We start from the raw sequence: 12853 nt of genomic DNA, 5'->3' as shown, positions 1-12853 counted from the left end.
ATATAATATCCGGAAAAAAAGGATTTTTAAATCTATTAATTTCTCTATACCAGGTATTAATAAAAATGTGTTAACCTTTTGATTGATACTAACCTGTCAGTTGGCAAGTCTAAAATATTTCCTATGTGTGTATGATGAGGAAAGACTTCAAGCTTATACTGAAAATTGTTTATGTAACTTTTGACATGGAAACTAGATGTCTACCCCTATATCCATGTAGGTAGGATGAAGCAACATGAGTTTTAAAGTGATGAACTGTGGATCAGATGCATCCTTTACCAAACACATGGGCTTCAGCAAGTTAATTCTTTAAGGCTCAGTTTTCTTGTGTAAATGCAGATAAGAGTACTAATACTTTTCTTAGAGTATACAATCATTTTTATTACTATTAATCATTTGTTTATTAAACATAAAAATGTAGGGCATTTCTTTGTTATTCTTAAGGAGAAGACATCGTTTGTTCTGTCCAGGGACTTTGTAATATACATAATATCCAGAGAAGTTGCAGAGAAATTTTCAACTTAAAATATATATGAACTAGAGGTAGAAGATAGTTTTATGTAAGATGTTTTCTAACATAAATATGGAGAATTCAAAGCAAAGTAAGACAGGCCTCTTTCTACATATTGGTGCATATTTGTGAGACAGCAGAAATACTGACTAAATGTCACATATATATGTGACACACACATAATGTTAACTCTTGAGTTATTTAATTTTGTTATTAACAAATTCCTAACTATGTTATAACTTTTGAGCACTGAAAGCAGGAAATGTAGAAATCATAAGCTGCTTACCCTCCTTTCCCTTAGACCTATATAATTTTTGGGTTTTGATTCCTACATAGATGAAAACCGTGATTTTTAAAATTTCTACATAGATACCGTATAATTTGGGGATGAGCTAAAAAGCTCTCTTCCTATTTAATGAAATAGTAAGTTGGAGCCACTGAAAATAACCTATGAAATACACAGAGACAGAGACACTGGCAATGCCCCCAGTACATTATTTATACCTGAGGGTTCAGAAATCAGTTTCCTTCTGATTTAGATGATTTAGTTAGATGGAAATTGCAAAAGACCAAACCTGAAGTTTTAGCTCTGCCACTTATATAAAATGTAGTCTTAGAAAAAGACTAAACATGTGTGGGCTTCAATGAACTCATCTGCAAAATGAGAAGGCTGGAACTGACCACATTATGTTTTGGTAGATTAACAGCTCCTAACTCTGGTGCTGTATAAACATTTTGTTTGCAAAATCAAGCCTCAAGACAGTAGAGATTTGTACAGAATTCTTTGTGGAATTCCTTAAACAATATGAGAGTGTTCCTTTGCTAATCTTGCAGCAGCTGCTCCTAGAATTGTAGCTCCTACTACCAACAATAGCTGTCCTAGCTACCAGCTATCACGTTCCTACCAAGTGCTAGTCATGGTGTCAGGTACTTATGTAGTTATTATTACTGATGTAAAAATAACGATTGCAATTTTATAGATGGAGAAACTGAGATTCAAAACAGTTGGAGTAACTTGGCCCAAGGTCATGGAGCCAATAAGTAAATCTCAGAGGTGGGGTTTGAATCCAGGTTTTCTGAAACCAAAACCTGTTTATTTTCCTACCCCTTATGAATGACAGGTAGTTCTGTATTATTGCGTGATTTGGAGTGTTTCAGGTCTTTTCCATCACTTTAAATACCATCCATACACTGACATCTCTCAGTTATACCTCCAGCCCAACCCTTTTCTGAACTCCAGACTTGTATTTCCATTTAACTTCTCAACTCCTCCACTGAATAATGTCTAATAGACCCCTCAAAAAAAATTAATATGTTCAAATCCACGCTTTTGATTTTACCCAGCATATCCCTCCACCTAATGTTGTCCCAAGCTCAAGTAACTACATTATTTTTTTCTTGACCAGACTAAACACTTGGAGTCTTCCTTAGCTCTGCTCATTCCCTCACACCCCGTGTCCAATTGCTCAGCATATCCTGTCAGCTCTTCTGAAAAACACATCTGATTTTGATGACATCTGCTACCCTCATTGTTTCCACCAAAGGCCAAGCCACCAGCGTCCCTGCCTTCATAATGGCAGTAAGCCCCCAATCTATCTTCTTGCTTCCATTCTTTCCCCCCAGGCAGTCTGTTCTCCGCGCAGCAGCCAGAGTGATCTTTCTCAAATTTGAGTGAGGTGATGACACTCCTCTGCTGAAAACCCTCCAGTCATCTCTCCCCATCTCATGCAGCATAAATTTGGTGTCTTCACCACGGCCTACAACTTCAGCCCCGACCTTCACTCTCACCGACCTCATCCTCTCCTACTCTCTGCCTTTCCCACTCTTCTCCAGGCACTCTGGGCTCATGGCTGATTCTAGAGCACAGCAGGTACATTTCCACTTTTATCCTTTACCTTCATATTTGCTATTCCTTTTTCCCTCAGATTTCCATGTCTCACTCCCTCACTTCCTTTGGCTCTCTACTCAAATGCTATTTTTTCAGAGAGGCCTTCCCTGATCATATGATTTAAAACAGGACCTTGCCACTCTTCTCTTTTTACACTACTTTATTTTTCTTAATGGCGCTTATCGCTAGCTGATTTATTTATTTATTTATTTATTTTGCAGTACCGGGTCTCTCACCACTGCGGCCTCTTCCGCTGCGGAGCACAGGCTCCGGACGTGCAGGCCCAGCGGCCACGGCTCACGGGCCCAGCCGCTCCGCCGCACGCGGGATCCTCCCGGACCGGGGCACGAACCCACGTCCCCTGCATCAGCAGGCGGACCCCCACCACTGCATCACTAGGGACGCCTAGCTGATTTATTTTTATTACCTCTCTCCTCTCAAACACACACATACATATGAATGTAACCACATGCGAGCAGGGACTAGGTTTGGTTCTATGTTGCATCCCAGTGTCTAGAAGAACATCTGCCACACAACAGGTGCTTCATAAATATTTGCAAATGAACAAATGAATGAGTAACAAATGCAAAGTAAAGGAGAGTGTGCATGTTAAAGTAAAATAATAAAAACTGACATGCAACACATTGACAATTCTGATAGGGAATTTTAGGAATATGGATTATTTTTTACTTGTTTACTATCTAGAAAATATAACCATATTTTATTTAACTATTGAAACAAGGTAATGGGCACATCAACAGCATTTTCAGTTTTCAAAATATACCCTGACAGAGATATAGCAAGCATAAGATTTTTCTGCCAAAATCAAGAAACAAAGCTAATTTGATATGCAACAGCTCCTAATGAAGATAACAACTCTTTAATAAATAAGTCAGGATTTTCGGTGGAAATAGAGACACCAATCTAGGTTTAAAATACACATTTCTTGATTGTGAATGGCCATTTTCTGGATTGTAAACTAATGATAATAAATACACAACAACCTCTTAACTGTGCCCAAAACCCACCATTACCAACCCCAAGCATTTTTATCTTATAGCAAAAGACACTTGAAGTCAGAAAACCAGGATCTGAGCTTAGGATTTGCGTTGTGAGGAATAAGACAAAATCACTGGGAAAATCACCTGCAAACTGTACAGTATTATCTACATCAAAGTTTACTAGGATCTCCAGGCAAATGTGCCTTATCACCAAAAGACTGAAGAATGTGTCTATCAGTCTACTTGCCTTTTCTCATATCTCTACTCCAAGGTGAGATATCTGAAATATAATATTTTAATTCCGGCAATCAGAGATTTTTAAGAATCTACTTTTTCTACGTTGGAAGAAATTTGTAACTATATGCCATTTGTAAGGTTCTGGGAGAGTCAACCGTTCAGTTTGGCAAATCTTAGATTTACCTGGCTGCCTTCACATTTCAACTTACACCACTGCAGGCCTCCTAACAACTTTGCCCCTTGGAGGTTTTCTTTTTTTTCTGGGAAGCAAGTGCACACCTTCAAATTAAATTGTATCTTGATTCCTGAATAGCCCCCACCATAAAGTCGGTCCTCAATGCCCAGAGTCTCTGATCAGAACTTCTAAAACTGCTCTCATCCTCTACCACTGGAAGTCTCTTTTCCCAGAGGGCATTAAGTTAGGGTTCCTGGGTCTCCTAATATAGAATTTTTTGGAGTGGAGATTATAGATTTTCAAAAAATATACTGTCTCCCCACAAAAGTTTTAAAACAACAACAAAAACAACAAAAAATCCTGCCTTTTCCTTTAACATTGGGCTTTCTTAATTTTATTTCATCATTCAGTTTCAAGAAAAATAGATTTTTCTGACCTCTTCAAACCTTCCATCTTGTCACTTGTTTTGCATCTAATTATTTAACCCTTTGACTCATTTGTCACTTAATTATTCAATATGTACTCTCTCAGTATTTACTATGAACAGAGCATTGGGTGAAGTCTGAATTTTCCACATAATTTCATGTATAAATTGTGATTACATAGGGATGTACAATTATTTTTAAATATAATAAATGATTTATGGAAAGATTTATTCAGTACCCAGATTATAAATACTCAAACATAATAATGGACCATAATTTATAGTTCAAGAGACTCAAATCTAAATCTCAATTTTATTATTCATTCCTAAAGTTAACTCAAAGCATTTTTTCTCCCTGTACAACTGGGTTCTCTTACTTGAAAAACAGAAGTAAGGAATCATTATTGCTGAAAAAAAAACTCACAAGGAATTATTAAATGTTAAAACATGAAATTAAAATATGTTGATGTCTATGCAAAACTGGGGGAGGGGTGGAAAATGAATGACCTCGAGGTTACAAGGAAACTGAATTCCAGAATGCCACCCTTCTAAAGACAGCATTTGCCACAATGCCAGGCAAGTCTGGGGACATGCTTTACAGCCCCTCCACCCAGAAATTAGATGACTTCCCTGGACCAAGCTTATCCCATCTCTTGAATTCCTTATCTTTTCTAATTCCCTACCATATCTAATTCAAATATTTTCTGGGCCTGCTAGAGGAAGTTAAGTTTTTACTTTGTAAGCCTTGAAGCCAAGCCCTGGGCTGACCATGTTGTAAATTGCAGGCAATGACTCTTTCTAATTAGGAAACAAAATTTAAAGTTGTCCTACCTGAGACTTTGCTTAACTTTCAGTTTCCCCTTCCTTACCTCTAGTTCCTGATATATATCAGTTCCTCATCCCAAGGCTTCTGTGTGCTTCCTGTAAATGCCTCTACTGAGCACAGCCAGTCCTGCAAACCTTTGCTTCCTTGGTTTTTCCAGGGCTGGCTGTCAGCCAGATCACTGTCCCTGGCCTGGAATAAAACTTCTCATTCACAACTACTCTATTTAACCTTCAGGAGTAAATCAAATCACCATCTCCCACCAAGGTGTCATCAATCCCATCTCTAGGAAGTAGATACTTCATGAGGAGAATGAAGCATGAAATGAGGATAAATAGAAATTAAGCCTTTGGAAAGAGATAATTGTAGCAAGACCTGAGACTTGAATAAAACATAGGAACAAGTGACCCAAAAAAGTGACATTTGAAAGGGTTATGTGTATTCCATCACAATTATAAACATTTACTAACTCAAAGCTTTCAAATGCTAAAATGAAAAGCAGAAAGTAGTAAAATTCAGATCAAAAAGATATAAAATTGTATAATTCAGATTATGCATATATTTTCCAAATGTAAAGTAGGGAAGAAAATTAGCTCACAGAATTTACCCATTATATAGATAACCTTGTAAAATTTGAAGACTTAAAAAAGGAGAGCCTAGTAATACTGTCAAAATTAATTAAGAAGTCTTGGATGTAGTAGGCAATTCAGAAGGGAGCAGAGGAGGAAAGAAGAAAGAAAGAAGTAGTAAGTCAGGGAAAGAAGAAATACTTGGAAGATGGGGCAAAGTGTTTCACTTACCTATGATCCCATTTTGCAATAATGCTAACTGTTGAGTAAGAGGGGGAAAAAAAAGAAAGAGCACATAACATTGCCAACCACGCATATTTCTGAAAAATTCCCCACTCAATAAGTCAGCCAAAGAGCAAAATCATATTAAATGACTACTTGAACAAAGGATATGAATGTACCAAAATCTTAATAGCTAATTTTCTAATAGGGTTGAAGGGAGTTAAAATGTACAGGGCAGGGGTGGCACTGAATCGGGAGATTGCTTTCCCTTTATTCAATACTATAAACGTCTGAAAAAGAAAACAAACACATAAAACAGAATTTAGAATCTTAGTATTAAAATTAAAAACATTTTAAGAAAAAAAGTGAGACAATTATTTAGAAATATTGTCTTATAAAATAATATAATAATATACTAATTACCAACATGATGCTATGTGCTTTCTCTTTCTGAGCCCTATAAACTCTCCTAAATTTGGTAAGTGATATGAGGATTTAAAGAACATAAAGGAAATCTGTAGTCACTGCCATAGGAATACTTAGCATCCTTATCAAGTTTTAATATCAGTATTTTAAAACTGTAATTATAATTCACAAAGAGCTCAAAAATGAGACTTTGATTACTTTTTCAGTTAGATAAAAACTTTCTCAGAGGAACTTCAGGGTTTTCCAGAGGTGTTGTTTGATCACACTCTTTTTTGGGCACTTAAAAGCCACCTACTTTTATTTCTTCTGGGGGGAGCCATGGAATGGGCAAAGTTTATGGTGTGAAGGAATAAACCTGCTGAAGATCAAAGTACCTTATGTAGAGCTAGATACTGTAAAGAGAAATTTGGATACTGCTCCTGGAAATATTATTATTATTATTATTATTATTTTTGCGGTACGCGGGCCTCTCACTGTTGTGGCCTCTCCCGTTGCGGAGCACAGGCTCCGGACGTGCAGGCTCAGTGGCCATGGCTCACGGGCCCAGCCGCTCCGCGGCATGTGGGATCTCCCTGGACCAGGCCACGAACCCGTGTCCCCTGCATCGGCAGGCGGACTCCAACCACTGAGCCACCAGGGAAGCCCTGGAAATATTATTTTTAATGCATAAAAAAAAAATACTCCTTGTCTTAACTTTCTGCTTCACCACAGTGTAAGGTGAACAGACTTTTGCCCTCCCTCATTTCCCCCACTGCAGGATGCCCCTTCAGTTCTCTGCCTGTCCTGGACATGGGTTCAAATGAGTGCTTGCAAAAGGGTTCTAGGGTAATGGGGCCATTACATGGTCAATCCCACCTAGTACCCTAATGATACTTCAGACAGAGGGGAGGATGTGCAACATTCTTCACCTGACATCTCTGGCACTAGCCCAGAAGCAATTAGGAAGTAGGGGAAGTAAAGGTAACTTGACTAAGAACTCACTTTCTTATTGATATAGTAGGGGTCCAGGTCCTCCAGGGGCTCTGATACCATCTCTGGAGGAATGTCCCCATAAATAAATGGAAGGGATTTTCCTGCTTCCAAGTCACTATTTGGCTTTGGGCCATTTTCATCATCTTCATCCTTGCGTTCTTGTTTGGGTCTCTTAGCTTTCTCTTCTGCAATGCGTTGTTCAATAGCAGCAAGGGATTCCCTGGTAAAGAAGCGGAAGCTGTCAGGTCCTGGCGGTACCAGCACTGATTGTGCCATCTTTTCATCCTGCTCCTTTAATCACTGTTTAGCTCCTTGCATAAGAAAGTGCTATGGAAACGAGAGAGAGAGAAAGAGAGAGAGAGAGAGAGAGAGAGAGAGAGAGAGAAAGAGAGAGAGAGAGAGAGAGAGAGAGAGGAAAAAAAAAAAGCAACGGTCATTAGGATAAAATGTGACTGTGGCCAATTACATGATACTGAGATAAAATATATAAACCAAGCTATCTGTAATATTTTACTAAGGAAGCTGCACTTGGCATTCGGGGGATTCTCCTGTATGCATTCATCTGCTTGCATGGAGATTATCTTTCACATTCAGTAGGTGTCTATGAGGTAATCTAATCTCCCACTCCCAAAATGTTTTAAGTGAAAATATCCAACTCAGAGCTCAGAAATGGAGAATACCGGTTTGTGCTTGCTGTTTCACTTGTGTGAATATTTTGGCAGCCATCTTTTTCAGCATCCCTTCTGAAACAAATATCCGAGATCCATAACAAGAGATGAATAATTATCAAAAATTGTAGAACCTGGGCTGTGCGAAGATCTTGCATGTATCTCTCCATTTTTTTTCATGTTCCCTTTGGCCTACTTTTCCACCTCAAAGAGCTTATTCAAAATCAATGCACCTGGTAAAGAGCTCTGGAAATCCTGAAATGCCAGGCTGTGGAAACATAGGTAGATACTGCTTGAAAGCAAGGGAGCGGGAAGGAGCAGGGAATGCCGGATTGCATTTGGAACTGCTCGGAAGCTGCACAGGAAGGAACCCAGCTCCTGCCAAACCAGGCAGGAAGTCACCCACGTCAAGAGGTCTGGAGCTTGGACCCCCTGGTTTAGCAACCTGCTGCTAGCTAGTGTAATTGCTTCTTAAATTAACAAATTTGCAGTACCTTAGGAAATACCGTAGAGATAGCTCATTTTCTCAAACAGTGCCCATTTCTTAAGAATCCACGTAGCAGATTTGTACTTGAAAAAAATAGTAAGTTTAAGATAGTTTATCTTTTACATGAACTCCTATTATGCTGGTCTTTGTGATAACATAAATGGAGTTTTACTGTATTCTAATCATATTTTACTGGACTAACATATATAGCTCAAGAGAGCACACCAATCATTTCAAACGTTATCTCTGAATCAGTGGCAAGAGTTTCTATGCTTTTTGAAATAATACAACCAAAATCTTGACTCCTGAATGCCATCTATATACAATCACTTATCTATTTTTCCTTCTTTTTAAAATATCGATCCATTTTAACCCTTACCCTACAGGAATGAGAATTACCATTTAATTATATGAGGTGCATTTTCTAAAAGTAAAATACATTCACATCCAGATCACTTCTGTAGATATGCTAGATCAAACAGGGAAATCTAAAATAACATAAGTTACTGTACCATTTCCACATTTTTTTTTGAAGTAGACCAGGACCTTTCAGCCACCAGCTAGAAGACTGCCCTCTCAGTATCACAGTGCCTCCAATACATCCCTCATTTTTCTCACCCATCCCCAGAGACCCTTATGCCTAGTGACAGGCATAGGCATGAAGACGGTCCCTGCACACTTCACGGAGGAACCTGCCATGCCTGGATGCTCTAATAGAAGAGACATGCTAAAACATGCAGACAGCAGCTTCAAAATGAAAGTGGTCCTCTGCAGATTCCCCCAAGGATTCTACTGTAAAGGTAAAGAAGCATCACAGAGAATAAGCATAATAAGAATATTAAAACATTACCCCTGCAGAATCTTTTACACCCCGAGTTTAGGATTGATAAGCTGGCACCAAGAAGACTGCAGCTAAAATTCCATCATGCTTTTTTTTCTTTTTTTCATTTTTTTTTAATTCTCCTTCAAAGACCACACCTAACTTCCTGTGAAAGGATTCTGGTAACTGAAGTAAGACCAGGCATTTCCTGTGCGGGGACTACAAAACGGCATTATTATAACTACCACTAGAGGGCGGGGGAACTGTGAAGAGAGACCCCTCTGTACACACAGAAGCATGTTTGAAGCAGCCCAAAGCTCTCAGTAATGGAGCTCTAATCTTCTACAAGCTTTTCTTAGAACAGAACATTAAGACTTAGCTGGTTTGAATTACTAATTTTGTTAACTGATAATGCTTCCATTCATGCTTTTTATCTGCTAAGCCAAATTGAATCGACACAAATAATTCAAAGTAAATAAAGGGTTAAAAATAAAAACTCATAAAACAGCAATTAAATTAATGAAAGTCTTACATACATGAGCTTTAACATTAGCCTCAGTCCCAGAGTACCTGAAATCCAATAAAGGGCTTTGATAGTTCAACAAAGAGGTGGCCTTTGTGTTATCTAAGTTAACTTTCCCTAGAAATAAAACTAAACTAATGGGACACCAATATTTTGACCTCTAATTTAAGTGGCTGAAAATCAACCAGAAAAAAAAAAGAAAGCCAGTGAGATACTAAATGCCAATACTTAGATTAATAATATAGTTAAGATTTGCAGGCTAACCACGTGCCAGTCACTGACCGGGCTGAGTCTGCATGCACTATATAATTTCATCCTCCCCGTAACTCCATCAGATACAGGCTTTCATGATCCTTATTTGAAAACTGAAGAAAGGACGTACACTGAGGTTAGGAAAAGTTACCTAAGATCACACAGGCAGGATTCAAATTTAAAATCTGTGAGCTTTATTCAGCCATAAACAAAACAAAAACAAAAAATGAAGACACCTGCTCATGTAACTAAATCCTAAAATAAAGATTAAATAAAAATCAGTAAGTGGTACCAATTATAATCAAAGTCATAATTATTAAGTCAATATATTTTTACATATTTTCTAGCTTCATCATTTTCAATAGAAAAGGTATTTGATAGAAACAAGCAAGAATAAGATATAGCCAAAAAGAATTTTTAAATTCCTTCTAGGATGTCTGTTTTGGTTATAGAAGCAAAAGAATGACCCAAAGTGACTTAGGAAAGAAAGAGAAAGAAAGAAAGAAGGAAGGAAGGAAGGAAGAGAAAGGAAAGAAAGAAAGAAAGAAAGAAAGAAAGAAAGAGAAAGGAAGGAAGGAAGGTAGGAAGAAAGAAAGAAAGAAAGAAAGAAAGAAAGAAAGAAAGAAAGAAAGAAAGAAAGAAAGAAAGAAAGAAAGAAAGAAAGAAAGAAAGAAAAGAAGGAAGGGAAGAAGGGAGGAAGGGGGAAAAAAAAGAAAGAAAGGAAAGCAACATGGGAATTCATTGTCAAGGTTTATTGTTTAGGGTTAGCTATAGGCATGCCCAATTTATGTTACCAGCACCTAGTCAAACTGCATCCTTTGGCTCTGACTTCTATGGTGATAGCTTTTTGTTCCTCATTGTAGTAAGATGCTATAGCATCTCTGGCCTCCCAATCTCCCAAATTTAAATCCAATCGGAACAAAGATCCAGAAAATCTCTCACCACATCTCACTGGCTTCAGTTGGGTCACATGCTCATTCTGAAGCAATCAGGCCGTCCAGGGTGATGTCATGCTTTGTGCTTTGATTGGCTTCTCCTAAGCCAATGCCTCATCCTGGACTAGGGAGGAAATCCTACTTGAAACCTATGAACAGTCAGGGTTGTGGAATCACTCAGTATCAGGAACACACCAAGATATGTGCATTTACATTATTGTAGGGTCACCCCTTTCTCTCCCATTGATCCTAGCCAGTGAATGTGTCTTAGGATATTTAAAATGGTGAACACAAAATATTTTACCAAAACATCCAAGACATAGGATGAACAACACATATTTTTTCCGTCTCAAAATGTCTTTTGTAAAATATAGATAAGAATCATAGTATCTTGTTTCTGATTTCCCAGGATGTTTTCAGAAGTCATGCATATTAGTTTTTCTTGCATTTTCCCTGACCCTTGTTAACATCATGCTGACATTTTATGAGAATGCTAAATGACATATGTTACATGGTTTTTAAATTTCATTCAGTTGTACTACTTTGGAGACAGAAGATTTTGTATTACAACTTTTAAGGCCAGACACTATATTTGGAAGACCTATAAATAATAAGAAAGGCAAGCAATATAATTTTAAGTGGTTGGAAAGAATATTAAGAATTGGATTTCTAAATTCCAATGACATTTCTGTTTCCCTTTCGATGTCTTCTTTTTGAAAAATTTGTCTCACTTATAAAAGAAGAACATTAATTTTCTAAATTAAAATATAAAAGAAAAATTAACGATATTATTACACATGATGATATCTACAAAAAGTTGTATTACAGTGAAAGAGCAATAACAAAACAAAGAAATAATAAATAGTATATGACTCAATTCCTTTCCACAAAGATTCACATTTATATTAATAAGTACTCTAAAATTAAATTTATACTAAGAAAATTAGTGGCTTATTACATTTTATGGATAAGGAAATAACTATATAATAGTTTATATTATAATTGATGATTGTGGATAAGTGCTCAAAAACCTTAGAGGATTTTGTACCTAAGCGTTAAGAAAGCTGAGAAAGACTAAGGAATATCTTTTTCTGCAAGTGATCTTTTAATCCTATTTTACAATTGTAATTTTTAGTTTTCTTCAGCACATTAAAGTAATACTGGAAACATAAGCTAAGGAAAGATTTGCTAAGTATTACCTGGAGATTTATTTTTTGTATTTTCTAGTTTCCTTAATCTATAGGTTTGACTCTATTTTCTCATGAACTTTTTGATTGTCACTTACTGTGTTTTTGCATATCCTTCTTTCTTTAACCTTGATCCACTAGCTCATTTCCGTAACTAACAATTTCCGTAAGACTGAGAAAGTTCTGAACTACCAGACTTACGTGTTTTCTCACTACAGATTAGAAACAGAGCATAACAGAAAATAAAAGACATATGCTCAGTACGTACTGTTCAGATAAAATGTCATTTTTCTTTAAATGCTAGTTTTAGTTACAATACTTTTTAAAAACCTTATTTTCAATATTTTATGATCATGCTATTTGTTGAGCAATATTCTTTAAAAAAGTATAGATATTCCTTTAAATGACTGTTATGTTTTTAAACACATTTTGTTTCTCTTTAACAGAGATGTACTCCAATGCTATCGTGATCCCTGGGAAATATCATTCAAGGTAACAATAATCTCTTTCATAAAATTTCCTGGGAAAAATAAATTATATATGAAATATGCCTCATTTTTATAAAAGCATTTTCATTTTATTGCAGGTAGGGTGGCAACTTCTTTCTACATCCTTTCTTTATCTTCAGATATATTAAATGCATGTTCACATTCGTGAAATACTTCAACCCTACCAAAATGATTCATAAACTAGAAGTTCACCTCTAATCTGATTACATGCTAGTTTGTTTTTG

At 36.9% G+C, this 12853-nt stretch overlaps 1 protein-coding gene across 4 annotated transcripts in view; it reads right to left on the bottom strand.

The window, feature by feature from the left end:
* Positions 1 to 12853, bottom strand: part of SCN2A (sodium voltage-gated channel alpha subunit 2) — a 148324-nt gene that overhangs the window by 83994 nt on the left and 51477 nt on the right. Inside the window, exons 1-3 of one of the 4 annotated variants that reach the window (XM_067026222.1) lie at positions 10941 to 10960; positions 7258 to 7468; positions 6023 to 6140 (exon numbers count right to left, since the gene is read on the bottom strand). In XM_067026222.1, coding sequence (XP_066882323.1) covers positions 6023 to 6140; positions 7258 to 7468; positions 10941 to 10945 — 334 coding nt within the window. In that variant the 5' untranslated portion in view covers positions 10946 to 10960. Of the gene's footprint in view, positions 1 to 6021; positions 6141 to 7257; positions 7576 to 9253; positions 9389 to 10940; positions 10961 to 12853 lie in introns of those variants that run through there. The other 3 variants (XM_067026220.1, XM_059052411.2, XM_067026221.1) reach the window with 3 other exon arrangements.

The sequence above is a fragment of the Kogia breviceps genome, chromosome 2 (genome assembly GCF_026419965.1).
Source record: "Kogia breviceps isolate mKogBre1 chromosome 2, mKogBre1 haplotype 1, whole genome shotgun sequence".
NCBI lineage: Eukaryota > Metazoa > Chordata > Mammalia > Artiodactyla > Physeteridae > Kogia > Kogia breviceps.
The sequence above is the reverse complement of the archived record's forward strand: the minus strand, read 5'-3'. Positions and strand labels throughout refer to the sequence as shown.